General features: G+C 32.6%; 1 protein-coding gene across 1 annotated transcript; it reads left to right on the plus strand.

The window, feature by feature from the left end:
- The first annotated feature begins 9,714 nt into the window (after window positions 1-9,714).
- Window positions 9,715-12,681, plus strand: LOC108476785 (aluminum-activated malate transporter 9-like). The gene is made up of 6 exons (XM_017779119.2): window positions 9,715-10,663; window positions 10,757-10,894; window positions 11,023-11,292; window positions 11,374-11,510; window positions 11,615-11,758; window positions 11,928-12,681. Exons 1-6 carry the CDS (start codon window positions 10,348-10,350, stop codon window positions 12,549-12,551), a joined length of 1,629 nt encoding a protein of 542 aa, XP_017634608.2. The 5' UTR covers window positions 9,715-10,347; the 3' UTR covers window positions 12,552-12,681.
- The last annotated feature ends 5,560 nt before the right edge of the window (window positions 12,682-18,241 follow it).

Raw genomic sequence — 18,241 nt, forward strand, 5'->3', positions numbered from 1 at the left:
AGCAAATATTCATTCATTCACTTCAACACCTCTTAAGGATTATATACCACAACTCATCAAGATTATACTACATTATCATACTAGTCAAACTCATGTAAGTTTAACTTCCAAAATATGCATATTTTACACTAACTGTTTCAACATCTTTCATGCTCATTCTTATTATTTCCAAAATAAAATCTTATCAGCCTAGGTACATGCCATTTTACCAAAAGAAAAGTACTTCACCACTTTGAGTTCGGGATTGGTTTGGATGCTGAGTCCTTAACTTTCTTTCGTACCTAACCTGTGCACGGAAACAAACAGTACGCTGAGTATGCACTCAGTGGTATTTCTATAAACTAATACTTAAACAATAATAAGCTATGTATATACATTATAACTTAAACTTTACTTTCATAATCTTAATAGCTTCACCCCTTACATTCATTTTACATCTCTTTCTTGTAGTTAAGCAATTCATATATAAATAATTATATTTCATGTCATTCAATAACTTAAACATTCGTAAATCAGTCACAGTCACTTAATCGATATCAGACAGTCTTCAGTACTTTCATTTACCCCTATTAACATAACTCGGACCTAAACGGATACGCGGATCCAACCCACACACCAGGGATAATATACAGTGTTTCATCGGCCGAAACCGGAATACACCGTAGGGTAACAGTAACAGTCATAGTCAGGTGCAAAGTACCTCTTCGGAACGAATCCAGAACAGTCACAGTAATCGACACATATAGTGTCTCATCGACACACAGTCGGAATATCCCTGAGCACTTCCAATCCTATAGCATGCCAATTGTATTCGACTAGCCCGACACTGTTAATAGGGTATTTCAATCATTTCATTTACATACAAAAGTAGTAATAGTTTCCATCATACCATTCATTATACATTCTAATTATTAAAAATAACAATTACATTGTATTAAAACATTAAGCATAGTTTATAGAAATACATACCGAAATTCTCGAGTTTACTCAATATCCTCGTTCACTTTCTCCTTTCCCTTTTTCAATGATGTTTCCGGTGCTACGTTGGCTACATAAAATTTAACATTTAAAATTATCAATATATGTTATTTAATAACACACTCTTTAATTTCCATATAACTTTTACTATATTTTCAATTAGCTCCTTCCACCATAACCATTCTTTTTCTTCAAATAACCTTATAAATTTCATTATACCTACTTTTAACAAGTTTCAACTCTTAATATTCAATATAAAACATCAATTCTACAATTTAAACAATTTAATCCCTACTATAACAAAAACTTTTATCTATCTTTACAAATCAATCATTTTCCCACTTTTAACTTGAATTTCTATCAATTAAACCAATAATTCATCAATTCATACAACCTAATCAACATCAACAAATTCATTAACTTTCTAAATTTCAACATAACTCAAGTAGTATTTCTTCCTAGGATTCCATAAACACCAAAATTACGAGAAAAGGGATCAAATTGACTTACCAATTAAGAAACTCTAAAACCCTAAATTTTCCTTTTCTTTTTCTTTCCCTTTTTTTCTTATTTCTTTCCCTGCTATTCCTGCCCTTCTGTTTCCTTTTTCTTTATGTTTTTATTTCTTTTATTTATTATAACTATTATAACTATTATATTATTATATTTTAAATTATAATTATTTTTCTTAAATAATAAGTAAATTCTTATTTATACATACATTTGTACCAATCAAAGTAATGCAAATGTATTTATACATACCACACACTTGTCACATAAGACTTATTTGTTAATTTAGTCCCTTGGCTTTCCTATAGTTTATAATTAAACCTTCACACTTTATTCAATTTAGTCCTTTCACTAAATTAACCTTAATTAAACTAGATTTACGTAACTAAAATCTAATTAATCTCTCACTTAACTTCATAAATATTTCTAATAAAAATTTACGAATCTAATTTTCAGAATCAAAGACCTGAAAATTTACCTTTTTCAATAACCTAAAAATTTGGGTCATTACATGGGTTCAAGGTTTAGGGTAAAAAATTATCAAAATTATGTGTCAATAATATGAAAAAGAATTGTTAAAATATCATTAAATAATTAGAAAGGAACCATGAATGATGGGATGAGTCCATAAAATAACTTTTTCTCTATTTTTTTATAATTTTGTTAACTTTACCCTTGAAACCAAAGAAAATATCATGTTTTATTAAAAGAAAACTTTATGTTTCTCTTATCTTTCCATGGATATTATTCTTTTAATAATTGAGATAAACTTTAAAACAAACTTTAAAACATTATAATGATTAGTTGTATTTGATTTTGGATTAATAGAATCAAAACCATCTAAACTTAGAACTGCTCATGGGTCAAGTCATCCGCCTAAGTTCAAAGGCTCGCTCGAGAAAAGTGAGAGGGTTTAAACAAAAATACAATACTTGAAAAATGGGTTTGAGTAAAATTTTAGGCTCATTTTCTATATGGGTTAAACATTGGGTAAAATTTTTGGCCCAAGCTTGAGCCTAGTCCAGGCTGAATATATTATATTATAAAAATTAAATATATTAATTATATATTTAAAATTATATCTATTTATATTAAATCACTAACCCAAAACAATTAAACTCATTATCCAAAACCCAAATAAACCTACCCAACTAAATATGTAACACCCCTAACCCTTCTCCGTCGATGATTTAGGGTCACGAGCATTATTAACAAATCAAATAATTAATTTAATCATAATCAACATATAAGCTAACTAATAAAAATATAATACACAGGGGCAGGTCATGACAATTTAATACTTTCATGCTAGATTCTTATACATATGAATAATAAATTATGCTATGCATTTTTAAACTTGGTCTTCTACTGTCTACACTCTTATCACTATTTATCCCTTCTAGAATGTTAGAATTTGGATACATACAAGACTATTCCAATTATTAGCATCAGAGTATTAATCCATACTATGTCTATAGTTATATTTTTAATTTATCTTCGATCATGTTAGTAGAATGCACCTAATATAGGTTTGCTAATCCCTTCCAATTCAGAGTTAAAGTTACTCTTACAACCCTTACTACGAGTCTACCAGACCCTAAAAGTAGTTTAAAAATAGGCAGGGACTAATTTGAAATAATTCTGGAAGTTTAAGAAATAATTAAAAAAATTTAACTGCAGGGGTCACACGGTCATGTGGCTAGGCCGTGTAACTCACACTACCAAGTCACACGCTCGTGTGTCTGGCTGTGTGGGCATTTGAAGTAGGGCACACAGCTGTGTCCCAGCCCGTGTCTGTGCCCATGTAACTCACTGACTTGGGTCACATGACCAAGCCACACGCTCGTGTGCCAGGTCGTGTACCCTTCGAAATGGCCTCGCATGCCCGTGTGCTAGCCGTGTGAGAGTCACACGCCCATGTGCTTAGCCATGTAGACCTAAAATGTGCCTTAAACAACAAGTTTACCATTCCTACTTGCTTGGGCATTAAGCAACTCAAAAACCATTCATTTAATATATTCAAAACACGATCAACCATACTCAAAACATGCCAAAACAATCATCCTAAGTGTCTAACCAATGTACCTCGTTAGTACTACATTTATAACATCAAAACATATTGCTAATGCATCATTCAAATCCTAATTATAAACATACCAAAATCACTCCATTTAGCCTAGTTCATAATGACTTAAACATCAACTAAAATTCACAAACACCTAACCTATCTTGGTTCAATTCAACATATCATATTATGGCATCAAACACAAACACATGATTACATATACACCAACCAACATTACACCTATAGCTTTATTTACAATCCATCCACAAAATAACTATCGACTAAGCATCCTAGGTACATGCCGACACAAAAGATAAACATCACCACATTTGAGTTCGGGATCATTGCTGGATGCTGAATCGACAATCAAAAGAGAATTACCTAACCTGTACACGGAAAACAAAACCGTACGTTGAGTAAAACTCAGTGATATTTCTATAATCCAAACATTTAAAAACATAAAGATACATGAATGCTCAATTTAAATTACATAGTCACATTTCTATCTAACAAGCAATTGTAAATTTATCACCATATCAATTTCATGTACAAGAGCATATCATTTCATACTATACTCAAATTGCACATGCTATCATCTTTTATTTGTTTAACAATTATCTCAATTCACATCTCTTGCTATATAAATAGCTTTTCACATATTAACCAACATAACATTTATACAATGACACAATTCATTCCATGTTCAATTCATGAATATTTAACTCATATATTTCATTTGATCACAACATTTTTCACTTTTCATGATTCAATTCTCTATATCATTTCCCTTTCATATATCATGCCATTCCAACATCAATTTAGAAATTTAATATTTGATTACCCCTATTAACACGACTTGGACCTGGGCAGATACACGGATCCAACCAACACACCATTTGGCACCCAGTGCCTTATCGGACAAATCGAAGTAATAATTTTGCCCAGTGCTATATACATTGACACCTAGTGTCTCATCGGTTAAACCGAATCAAATTGGCACCCAGTGCCTCATCGACTCGAAGTCAAAGAAATCTATGAACTCTTCATATCCTATGACATGCCATCTATATCCGACTCAACAAGATATAGTTAATAGGGTTTAATTTCACATTTCAAATACAACCATTATCCAAAATAAAGTTTTCATATAATCACAGATACACATGAATTCAATTCAATCTATAATAATCAATATCCAACTTTCACATTTGTACATATATTCATTTCAATTCAATGATCAATACATTCATAATGTATATACCAACTCAATCCATATCAATCAACTATCAAAATGTCAAATACTCGCCTTAAACACTTACCATATGCATTAAATCAAATTACAACAATTAACAACTAGGTTCGAATTATAGAAATACAAACTGTGGATTCCGAGCTATTCGACGTCGATTTTATCCTTCCCTTTTTTAGTTGAGGATTTCGATATGACGTTAGCTACGAAAATAAAACAATTAAAATACATCAATACAACACAATTAATTTTTACATTGAATACTTCAATTTTTACTCAATATTTACCTAAATTCCAATTTAGTCCTTAAATGAGTCTAATTTTTATTCTTCATATTTAATTTATATTTTTATACAAATTTTACTTTAAAATAAATTTAACTCCCTATTTTCACTTAAACCCCTAAATTTTGAAATTTTCACAATTTAGTCCTTCATACTTAAAATTTACAATTTGTTCTACAATTTAATCCTTTTCCATTTCTAGCTTAAAAATTTATCAATTCGATCCTGAATACTAAAACTATACAATATTTACAACATTTAAAATCTTCATCAATGTTAAAATTACAACATAGGTCGGGTAGCCCTAAGTATCAGAATTCCAAAAATATAAAAATTACAAGAAAAGGGACTAAATTGACTAACCAATTGAAATTTGAAAATTTAAAGCCCTTAGGTTGTGCCTCTCTTCTTTCTTCTTTCTTTTCTTTTTCTTTCTTAATTTTACATGTCTTTCTATTTCTATTTCTTTATTCTTTCTTTTAATACCTATTTTGTTTTATTGTAGTAATTATTATTATATAATACATATTAATTTCATTTTACTAAACATGATATATAACTTATATATTTTAAACTATTATAAGCTATGATGCACACTAATGTCGTCCACTATACATATATATAGGTATAATTATTTCTTTAGTCCCTTTAATTATTTTTAAATCATAATTAAACTTCTACCTTAAACATGATTTAGTCCTTATACCTAATTACTTTTAATTCAAGTAAATTCTGTAACATCTCGATTTTGGGCTTAGTCAGAACAGTGGTTTCGGGACCACAAATTCGAGGTTGAGAAAGTATTATTATTATTATTTTAGTGTCATAGCATGATTAATTGAGTACATGAAAATTTTGGTGAACTAATTTTGGCGTTTATGAGATAATTGTGAAAAAAGACTAAATTGCATAAAGGGCAAAAGTTTTGTTTTAATAGCCAAAGGTGTTAAACTGCTAAGGAACCTTAATTGGGGGTATTTAAAGTGCAAATAGACCCTTTTTAGGAGAGTGGCTGGCCATAGGGGACAAGAAAGGTCAAAGGTCAAATGTTAGGTGTGTTTGGTGACTTAATTGAATAAAATAAAAATAAAAGAAAGAAAAAGAGATATTATCTTCTTATCATTTCCTTATCCACCGAAAATACCAGCAAATTAAGGGTTTTGTAAGCTTGAAATTTTCAGCCACTCTTCATCTTTGAAAGTAAGTAATTTAGATAGCTTTACTTGATAATTTTTGTATTTTTGGAACCCCTAAAGCTTAATCTAGCTGTTAAGGGGACTATTTTGAAAAATGGTTGAGAGTTTAGGGTTTTTCCATGAAATCATAGATGATTTTAACTGAAATTTTATGGAAGAATATGAGTTATGGTTGTGAAATAAACAATTTTTGCAAAGTAATTTTCATGGAAAACACTTGAGAGGGCCATTTTGTAAAGTTTGTAGAATAGATAGTAATGTTGTGAAATAATGAGAATTTTGGGTTTCTATATGAGTAAGAAGGGTTCTGCTAGGCTTAAGACTTAAAGAAATCAAATAAAAATCGATTTACGAGCCTAGGGGTAAAATCGTAATTTTTACGAAGTTTAAGGGCGAAACAATCATTTTACCAAAGTATGAGTCTTGAGTTAAATTTAATGATTTGAGTATTAAATAAGCTAAATTTTGACATTAGATTCGAGACTTGATCGGGGAAAGAATAAAGTTTACAAGGATTAAGCTCGTTCCCATCATTTTGTGTCGAGGTAAGTACGTATAAAAATAATGTGTCATGGTAGCTTACTTTTAAATGTGTTGATAACATATATATTTAAATGTTGTGTTGTTATCATGTATCATAATCTTACTTGTTACCATGAAAGTATAAATAATGCGATATAAGAGTAACCTACATTATGAGCAAGTCCGATGACATCAGGTTAGGTTTGAAATCCTGTTGAACCTCAAGAATAGTATAGGATACACAAAGTATGTCATGAGAAACTATGTGGTCTGAACTCATGAGTTGTGTCTGAGTTCATGATATGAATGTTATATGTAATGTGGGTCCGAGTAATGGCTTCGTGACTAAACCCGTGAGTAACTCGCTGAGCGAGCAATTCATGTTAACGCTATATGGGTCCGGGTGCTGACTTTGTGTACAGACCCATGAGTAGCTTATTGAGCAGGCGTTACATGATAGTGCTATGGGGTCCGGGTACTGACTTGGTAAAAAGGCCTGTGAATAGCTCAAAATGCGAGCATTACATAGTATGAGGTAGCTCTGGCTACTTATATGGCACTTGGGTGCAAACTTCCCGTGTATCCATTAGTATTCCGAATGTTCAACGGGTAACTCGAAAAGTGAGTTGGTGATAATTCCAATGGGATATGTCATTAGAGAGAATGAACTTGAGTTATTTTACGGGTGATTACAAGTATGTGTACTAAACTTATAAATAAGGCCTTCTTATGTGACGAGATGTAGCAAGTATGCGTAAATGAAGTGAACAGTAAGATAGAGAGGTCTAAATGAGATAATCATTCAAGTTTAATAAATTATCATCTGATGAATGAGTTCCTATTTATATATTATTTGCATATATGTACTTACTAAGCTTTATGCTTACTCCCTTCCTTTCCATTTTCTTATAGTGCTGTCAAGCTCGTATCGGGGATCAAGGGACGTCGGAGGCATTGATCACACTATCACTTGAAGCTTTTGGTATAGTTAATTTAAATGTTGTAATTTTGGCATGTATAGGGACTCGAATCTTTGGTTTAGTGTCTTGTTAGACTAGACACAAGTGTTGGCTCTTATAATGGATGTGATAACATTTTGTATAGGCCATTACTGTTGGCTAATATCAATTATTATTAGATGCATTTGATGCAAATTTCCAATGATTGTGGCTGATTTGGTTATATACGTTACACTTGTATTGGTTTGGTTGATCTTGTGTAAGTTAGTGTAAGTAAGGGTGGCAAAGAGGCTTGGTAACTAGCCTTAATTTTGTCAACATGGGCAGACATACGGGCGTGTGTCAAAACTTTGTACGACACATGGTCTGCCCCACGGGTGTGGAGTCCGGCCGTGTGTCCCCTGCACTTCAGTTTTACAAGTCAGTATGCATGGTAGTAAACATACGGGCGGAGACACAGCCGTGTGTTTTAGCCGTGTGAAGGGCACGACCTAACACACGGGCGTGTGCCTCGGCTGTGTGACCCTTAAGAGTTGATGATGTTAGAAACAGAATGTCAAGGTTTTTACACACAGGCTACTCACGGGCGTGTGTTGGGCCATGTGAAAACCCCTGTAGATTCGAATTTGGAATTAAATTCACACAGGTTTAGAGCACGGGTGTGTTCCCTTGTGCTTAGCCCGTGTGAATCACACAGGCCTTTAGCATGGCCATGTCAAAATGGGCACACGGGCGTGTGGCCCTGTTTCATAATGAAAATTTCCTAAGTCCTCAAACATTTCTAAAGTTTTTCGGTTTAGTCCCGAACCACCTCAATGTATAATTTGGGCCTTTTAAGCCCGTTTGAGGGATGTTGCACATGAGAACGAAAAGTTTTAAATAGAATGAAATTTTTTTATATAGCCCGGGTTTGGCTGAATGCTTATGTTAAAGTCCGATAATACCTCGTATCCTGTCCTGGTGTCGGGCACGGGTAAGGGGTGTTACAAATTCGCTTAACCGTAACATAATTAACTACAGAACCAACTTAAAAATATTTACGAGTCCAATTTACGGAAACGAAGTCCCGGGAATACGCTTTTCGACACCCCTGACTATCGAGTCATTACAAAATAACTCAATCCGAAATATAAAATTTTAAAAATCATATTTAATACAACAAAATATTTATTATATTTGTTGCTACGTTGGATGATATGGTCTAATCGCAATTATTTTGTTTGGACAGAGGAAGATGTGGTAGCGGCATTAGTCATTCGGCTGCTGATGCTTTTCAGACCCATTGGTAGCAGTCAATTGGGGTGTTTGTTGCGACTGATGCGAGTAGTGATTGCGATGAAGTGACTCGTGATCGAGAAATGGCTAGTTGGGCACCTTTACAAGGTGACTTGCTAAAATGTAATGAAAATTTTTCATGTTTGGAGCAAGAAGGGCTACAGGGTATGCAGCCGTAGTTCAGGATTCTACGAGTTGTGTGCTTAAAAGTTTTTTAAGTTTTATTTATGGTTATTTCAATCCTTCCATAGCTAAAGCTTTTGCCATTAGGGAGGCCTTGTCATGGTTAAAATCTTTTTGGCTTCGATAATTTTATAGTTGAATTGGATTGCCTGCTTGTAATTTCGAATTTGTCACGCCCACCTTCTGATTTTTCTGAACTAGGTGTGTTGTTACGTGATTGTTTATTGATGAAGAATAAGTTTCAACACACGTCTTTCTATTGAACTTATTGGTGTGTCAACAAGGCGGCTCATTCCTTAGCTCGAGTGACTTTGTTATATGCAAATCACATGGAATGAGATGACTTTTCCATCGTTTCTTTTAATAAGGATGTTTCGTCTGTAACTGAAGATAATTTGATTGAAGAGTATGGTTGATAGGTTCAAGTGTGTGGGGTGAGCCTACTATCTTGGGTTTTAATGAAGTTAAATTATTTTAGTTGTTTATCCTGTCATATCTATTTGCTTCCAAAAAGAACTCATTCGTATCTTGGTGAAAATTGACTGATCCTATTGTACCACATGGGTCATGGAACCAACAATCAGCCATTAGCGGTAGTATAGGGACGTGACGCGGCGGTGTTACTTGTAAGGCTGTGGGTTGAATGTGGATGGGCAAGTACCAGTGATTGTGGAAAGATCCGAGCAGGAAGAAACTTGAAAGTGATGGCAGGCTTAGGTAAAACAAGTTTGAGCGCAAGAACAAAAGGTTCAATGGCGTCTTCAAGCCATAAACGTCACACGACAATGATATTCATAATTGTTAACTTGGAATAGTTTAAAATTCAAATTGGATTTGATTATAAAATTAACAATCATTGATTCAAATGATCTGATTCTACTAATTAAAATATAAAAACTATAATATATCATTATATTATATGAAAACACCTCTTCAAAGCACAAAAAGAAAAGACACATTTATTAGTAGAAAATTTAAGCACTTGAAGATACACTGTAATTCGGCTAATGACAACACTAAAATTAAGATACCTGGACAATGACTATAAATTATAAGGAAAAAGAAAAAGAAATTCTCGTGAATTCAGATCGTATTCAAGCCGCTGAGAGTCCTTATTGCTCCTCACATGGCAAATAACAGTGGGGGAAAGCTACCTCTTTTGGTCAGCTTCTGGGGAAATGAAGATGGAGGAAGTCAACGGACGCGTCTGAAAGTTATGAGAGAAAAAATTAAGAATTCTTGGGTTGAATTCAACGATTTTGCTAGGAAAGCATTGGAAATGGGACGTTCTGATCCTAGGAAAGTTTTATTTGCGGTAAAAATGGGGCTGGCATTGTCACTTACGTCTTTGCTCATATTCTGGAAAGGATCATATCAGGATTTTGCTCAATATTCAATCTGGGCAATCCTCACGGTCATAGTGATGTTTGAATTCAGCATTGGTACTTCATCTACTCATAATCTTTTTTTCTCTTTTTGGTGAATTTCATCAAAGTTTCGTTATTGGTTAGACTGTTTGGTTTGCCTCTGAGCAGGAGCAACCTTCATCAAAGGATTTAATCGTGGATTGGGAACACTTTGTGCTGGGATACTTGCATTTTGCTTTGCTGAGTTATCTGTGGTGGCCGGCAAGTTCGAGGAAGTTGTCATTGTAATAAGCATTTTCTTAACAGGTCAGTGTTTTTCTTATTTTCTCTTCTAGAAATTCCCGAATTATATCCATATCCGGCTTCCCTGTCGATTTAGGTTGAAAGCAACGGACAGTTTTTAAGTCTTTAACATATTTCTTTGCCGTGGATAGGATTCTGCGCATCCTATTTGAAGCTGTACCCGACAATGAAGCCTTACGAATATGGATTTCGAGTATTCGTATTGACATATTGTATCCTTATGGTAGCTGGTAACCGGACCAGGGAATATAGTCAGGCAGTTTTAACTCGGTTGGTGCTTATAGCAGCTGGAGCTGGTGTTACTTTGGTCGTAAATATATGTATTTTCCCAATTTGGGCTGGTGAATCTCTGCATAAATTGGTGGTGAAAAATTTTAAGGACCTTGCCACTTCTTTGGAAGGTTGCCTTTTCATTCACGTAACAAAACAGTCTAACCACTCCTTACATTCCTTTCTTCACTAATTTTGTTCTTGTTATTCAGGTTGCGTCAACGGGTACTTGAAATGTGTGGAATACGAGAGAATTCCGTCGAAAATTCTTACATACCAAGCTGCCGATGATCCACTTTATAATTGTTACCGATCAGTGGTGCAGTCTACAAGCGAAGAAGATACATTGGTATCTGCAATTGCATGAGCTATAAATTATGCAACAGTTTTCACTTGTTTGCACAACAGATTCCAGGGGTTGAAATGGTGTTAATCAAATTTGTCCTTTTGCAGCTTGGTTTTGCGAGTTGGGAACCTCCTCATGGACCTTATAGGCATAATTATCCTTGGGAAAACTTTGTCAAAGTAAGCGGTGCAGTGAAGCACTGTGCTTTCACGGTTATGGCACTGCATGGTTGCATCCTTTCGGAAATACAGGTTAGTACCTACGCTTCATCTAGTGCATCCTTGTTATAAAAACTTATCTACTTAAGAAGAGCGTCATTGAATTGGAAAGTGTAAGGTAGGCTGGCCATAGATGAAAGCGGAATTTGTATTATTGAAGTACTGATTCATTTGGCTTGATGTGGAAATATTATAATTATAGGCCCCTGCGGACCGAAGGCATGTCTTTTCCAATGAGCTTCAGAAGGTGGGGTCGGAAGGCGCGAAAGTGTTACGTGAGCTTGGAAGCAAATTAGAGAAGATGGAAAAACTGAGTCCAGGTGACATACTTAAAAATGTACACGAGGCAGCTGAGCAGTTGCAGCAAAAGATAGACCATAAGTCGTACGTTTTAGTGAATTCTGAGGGCTGGGAAATTGGGGGAAGGCCCATGGAATTAGATTTAGAAGACCTGATCAATGCGGCTGAAGATGAAAACATGAAACTGGGATCTAAATCGTTGAGTGAAGCAGTGCTGGAGGTGAGGTCAGTCTCTGTTGGGACAGCTTTCTGTTATGACGCCAAAAACACGTTAAGAACATGGCCGTCAAATGTTTCAGCTAATGGGGGATCAGTGGTTAAGGGGGACGAATTCAAAACATACGAAAGTGCTAGTGCTTTGTCCTTGGCCACATTTGCTTCACTTTTGATTGAATTTGTGGCCAGATTAGGAAATGTGGTCAGCTCTTTTGAAGAACTCAGTCTAAAAGCCAACTTCAAAGATCCTCCCATCATCAACATGCCCCCTGAACCTTGTAAAGAAGGAGTCGCTACTTGGGTTGTTTAGATAGCAATTATGATTTTTTTTTTCTTTTAGCTGGAAAAGATGCGAGTGTATGAAGAAACATTATATTTTTTTTAGAATTCTTGTTTCTTACGAGTGCATGAAACTATAATACAAGTTTGAGCTTGACCCATTCGTGAGTATGTGTAAAATACAACATTTGTTTGTTATGGTCATAAACTCGTAGGCCCTGTCCTTCATGCAAGTTGGAATGCCAATATAATGGCACATAACATGTCTTATGCATTTCATGAGTTTCAATCGTCTGTGTGCTTCTGTCATAGGTTGCATATGAGGAGCCTCTAATCATAGTGCACTTGAGTGATCCATCATGTTCAAGGGAGACTAGCCCGTTGCTTGGAGAGATTGAAGACCCATAGACAAAACATGGCAAATATGTAATGTAATCTTCGAAGATATGCAATATTGTGATGATTTGTAACCTTAGAAGATATGATTCTGTAAATCTTACAGATTTGATTTTGTAGATAGTTAATCTTACCTACTGATGTACTTTAATCTATACCGTTATATTTGGGGAGGCTCAACTATAAATAGAGATCTCTCCCCTTCATTGTAAATTTCTTCAGTTTATTGAGTAATAGAAGAAGTAATAGAATTCTTAAGAGTATTCACTCAAACACTCTATTGTGCTTTTATGCTTTTGTGCTTTGGCTTTTCTCATCTTTCAAGTTCTTTTATCTTTTCGAGTTGCTTCTGCTTTGCGTTGGTGGCTTAGAGAAATTCTATTTGAATCATCAATTGTTAGGAGTTTGGTTGACTTTGGCATTTTTTAAAAAAATAAATTGCCTAAAATTGAATGGATTGCGAGACTAAAGTTCTAGTCCTGTGACACTTGCATTAATATAGTTGTATTATACCTTCATCTGTGTTAAGATATATGGTAAGTCAAGAAGATGTGTAAACAATAAGTTAACCATCAACAAGTCGAGAGGTCACTTGCGAGCTCACTCTCCATATTTCTCTTCAAGTCTTTATTATCGTCATTCTCAATAACCTCCAACTCTTTACTTTAATTGAATAAATCGACATCCAAAACAATCTCCATGTTCCTTCTTTATTGTATCACTATTTCAACCAGTTGTATGTTTATAAATAAATAAAATGAATAAAGGAGGCCCAAAGATAGAAGAGACAGCTAGGCTGTCAGATGTTATTGTCTAATTGATTAAGGCTAAATTAAACACTTAGTTAGCACACAAATGCCTACTTTAATTACTTAGCGTTGAATGCTCTAGATGCTTCAATTTTTTTAATTAATTCAATAATTATGATTAATTAAGTAAAATGTTTGATTTGATGATAATTTTAGGGTTTACAGTTTTTAAATTTTTCTTAATTTTAGTTAATCATTAGTAAGTTTTATTAAAATTCAATTAATCAATTATTATTTTAAATTTTTATATTAAACTATAATTAATATATTATGTTTTGTTAATTATAAAATTTATATACACTAATTTTCAGCATAACGTGTTGCACGTGATATCCATATTTATTAATTCCATTTTTAAATTTTAATATTAATTTTTTAACATTTTATACTGTAAATATAATTGTATTACAAGAAACAATATGTAAATAGATAGTCCAAATGAGAATGAAAATGTAATTGAAGTTAAGTATAAAGTGTAATTTAATATTTATTAAATTTCAACTCATTTAAATTTTATTTAATTATTTTAATATGATAAAAATATTAATATATAAAATGCATCCTACTTAAATACTTTGAGTTTGAATAAAGTTACAACAGTAACTCTATCTTTATAATTCATATAAATATCTTAAAATTAAAAAGTATTTTGAGCATATGAAGTTTGATTTAATTTGAATCCAACAATTTTTTGACCAAGCAACAGAGAAAATGAAAAAATTGACATCTTTAATTTAGGTATTAAAATAAAGATACTAAAACTACGTCGCTTCAATATTATTTAGTTTAAAAATAAAAGTTGATATGAAAATTAAAATATTAGGTGGAATTTATAAAAAAATTCATGTTAGATTTTTGTTTGCCATTTTAAGAGGAGTAACTAAAATAATTGAATTATGCAATGTGAGTATCTAAATTGCAAACTTGTTTATTTGAGAGCTTAAAATGAAAAAATTAAAAAATTGATGATCATCTGTGTAGTTTACTCTTTTTATTTACTTTTCCTTTTAAAAAGAGTTTTAGTTTAAAAGAGTGAAACCATTAAAATTTTAATAATGAATTTATATATATATATATATATATATATTAAAATTAAATAATTTAGAAAGATATTTTCCTTAATAATTTTTAATAGTTTTGGAGTTGATACTTATAATAATAAAATATATAGATTTAGATGATACATAAATTGAAGGCTATACAAGTATGTAGATTGCCAAGGATTCCTCCGTGGCACTTGAGGAGTATTTGGTTTAAGTAATATGAGGATTTCGTAAGTAATATGAGATTTGGATATAATATTTTCATGTTTGGATTTGAAATATTATATTAAAACGCTACATTTTCAATAATTTTGTAATTTTAGAATAAAATAATAATCTTAAAACTACCTCTTCTTTAGATAATTTTCATTTTATGGTAATTTTGTCTCTCCATTTTGAGAAATTATTTTATGAATCATCCTCACCACATAATCTATGGTTCTTTTCTAATTATTTAATGACATTTCAACAATTTTTTCATGTCATTGACACATAATTTTGATATTTTTTTATCCTAAACCTCGAAATCGAACCCTAAACCTAAGTTCATGTTTGAGGTTTAGGTTTCGGGTTTGGGATAAAAAATTATCAAAATTATGTGTCAATAACATGAAAAAAATTACTAAAAATGTAATTAAATAATTGGAAAAGAATCATAAATGATATAGTGGGATGGTGTAACAACCTGTTTATCAGTGGTGTCAGAAACAGTGGTTTCGGGGCCACAAATCTGACAAGTAAGTTCGTAAATATTAGTATCTAATATTTATGAGTCAAATATGGTATTAAAATAAATTTTGAATTGCTATTTGAATGAATAATTAGGTTCAAGTGGTATGATCCTAAAGTCAAGTGGTTTTAGAAAATGAGGTATCGGGACCTCGTTTCTATAAACTGAGCTGTAGATATTTAATAAAATATTTAAAGGAGTATTATTAAGGTTGTATTAAATTTTCGTTAAGAAATTTTGATATTTAAATGATTCTTCATTCTTCATTTCACAATCGAATAGCTATGGTAAGGGGAGGAAAAGCATTCGACCAAGCTAATTTTTTAATTCATGGTATGTGTTTTGATCCCGTTTTTAATGATTTTTATGTTTTTAGGCTCATATTAGCTTAATCTATCTAACCTGAGGGTCAATTTGTTAAATTTTTAAATGTTTAAAAATTTACCATGAATTGATTTGAGATGTTTTTGAAACTTTATGGTAGAATCTTAAGCTTGGTTGCTAGATAAGACTATTTTGTGAAGTAATTTTTGGTAACTTTAATGTTTAAGGATTAAAATGTGAAATTAGTAAAAGTACAAGGACTTGCTGTAAAATAACAGAAAATTTGGGCTGTAATAGGATCCCAAAAAATTTGGGTAAACTTGAAATTGAATAAAAATGGTTAATATGCATGTTTTGGGCTGAAGGACTAAATTGTATTAAAGTAAAATGTTGGGGGTAATTTTGTAAAAATTTCAAAAAGGACTTAATTATATAAAATGAATTCATTTTTCTACTAGAATTAGTGAATTGAATGGAATTATTATTTTAGATCAAGAACGAGTGGTAAATCGAGGAGAAGAGAAATTTACCAAATAGCCCCTGTACTTAGTCGTTACTGCAATTTATTCTAGTAAGTTCGTATAAAATGTAATCACTTAAAATGTTGTTTAAAATGAATGTTCATTATTTTGTTTGATCTAAATGAATCAAAATATAAATGTATCAAAGCTATGATGAATTGACAGATATCGAGTCCCGGTTGAACCTTAAGAATTCTTAGGATACAAATGACATGTCATTAGGGATTTCATGTTTTAGGTGTTGGTCTTGAATGTCCTACCGATGGCTGAGGTCTTACATTTGTTGCGGATTCTCCACAGAATGTGTGAGCAGCATCGTGTAGCTTACATTTCGACCCATAGCTCGTATGAGCATGCCCACTTCAAAGCTTGTGTGAGCATTCATGTAAAGGAAATGTTACGGTTATATGTAAAGGCATAGTTCATGTGAGCTTTCCCGAGTATCCGATGTAATTCTAAATGGTTCAACAGGTAATAAAAGGAATGGAACAGTAAGTGACTTAATGGAAAGGTTTATGATTATATGAAAGAGTTGATGCTTATGTAATGTATCTTATGAAATTCTACTTATGATGTAAATGAGTTTATATGTGTTGTTGATGAACCTATTAACATGTGAGTTCAATGATGCTAAATAGGCTTATACTAAACTCAAGGAATTGATAATGGTTTATACTTAACCTTTGAATTGTAAGATTGGAATAGTAAGTATGCAAATGGAATGAATCATGACCGTATGGTAACGATGATGAACTAAATGTTATGTTTACACATGATTGACTTCATTTAAATCATGAACAGATGTACTAACTTGTGAGTTTGATGGTATTATATAGGCTTCTACTAAGCTTATGACATTGGTAACGGTTTGTACTTATTCTATAAATTTCACTATTGAAATGGTAGGTTATGTTTTAAGTTTATACGAGCTTACTAAGCATTCATTGCTTACGTAGTTATTTTCCTTTATTTTATAGATTATCGGAAGCTCGATTAGTTGGAAGCTCGTTGGAGACCTATTACACTATCTAGTAGACAATTTGGTAGTTTTTGAGTAATTTGACTAAGGTGTATAATGGCATGTATAGGGTGTTTGTAATGGTATTATGGTGTATGTATTAATGGTGCGTTGGCATGTATAAGCTTTGGAAAGCTATGTTGGTTTGGTACACTTTGATGCCTCACTAAGTTATGTGATTTTGGTTACTTTAAAGTGCTTGTTTATAAGGTTATCTTGGCATGATGATGGTGGCTTGAAAATGTTTACTTGTGACATGTTTTAGTTCATACTTGAATTAGGTTATCATGTATGAACATGGCAATGTTAACATGTATAAGTCTTTTATGTTGCTGGTTTATGGATATATAAAATGGTTGATTTAGTATGTCTAGGTCTTTGAAGATGGTGTTAGTTGAGGAACTTATAAATCTTGTTAAGTAAAGTCTTGTTGACTACTTTAGGGTAATTGAAATGTATGGTGTTATGGTATGCTTGTAATGGCTTGAAAGTGATAGATGTGGTATGATTTGGTAGGTGTTTGAATTAGGTATTTTTGTTGTGGTTAAGCACATAATGAAATTAGTCTTTATGCATGGAATTAGGTAATGTTAACATGTTTTGGTAAATGGTGTTGAATGTAATTGTGGTGCCTTTGAATGGCATATCGGTTAGGTGATTTTGGTTGTTTGAATTTGCAAGATTATGTGTATTTGAATGATGTTTAAGTCCCTTGAAAGTGTGCACAAACGATATACTGAGTTATGCATGAAATGGTTGCGAAATGACTTGTTTATAGGTAAATTTTGGGTTCACACAGCTTAGCATATGGACGTGTGAGGCACACAGTCTGGTGACATGGCCCTGTGTCATCGAAGGATTTCTTAGGGTTCAAGTCAGA

This window comes from Gossypium arboreum, chromosome 12, assembly GCF_025698485.1.
Source record: "Gossypium arboreum isolate Shixiya-1 chromosome 12, ASM2569848v2, whole genome shotgun sequence".
NCBI lineage: Eukaryota > Viridiplantae > Streptophyta > Magnoliopsida > Malvales > Malvaceae > Gossypium > Gossypium arboreum.

Bases quoted from the DNA above. Each gene is read 5' to 3' on its own strand.
- LOC108476785 (XM_017779119.2), top strand. From the start codon at position 10,348: ATGGCAAATAACAGTGGGGGAAAGCTACCTCTTTTGGTCAGCTTCTGG. The intron at 11,293-11,373 runs GTTGCCTTTTCA...CTTGTTATTCAG, and splicing joins CCTTGCCACTTCTTTGGAAG to GTTGCGTCAACGGGTACTTG. The intron at 11,511-11,614 runs GTATCTGCAATT...GTCCTTTTGCAG, and splicing joins CAAGCGAAGAAGATACATTG to CTTGGTTTTGCGAGTTGGGA.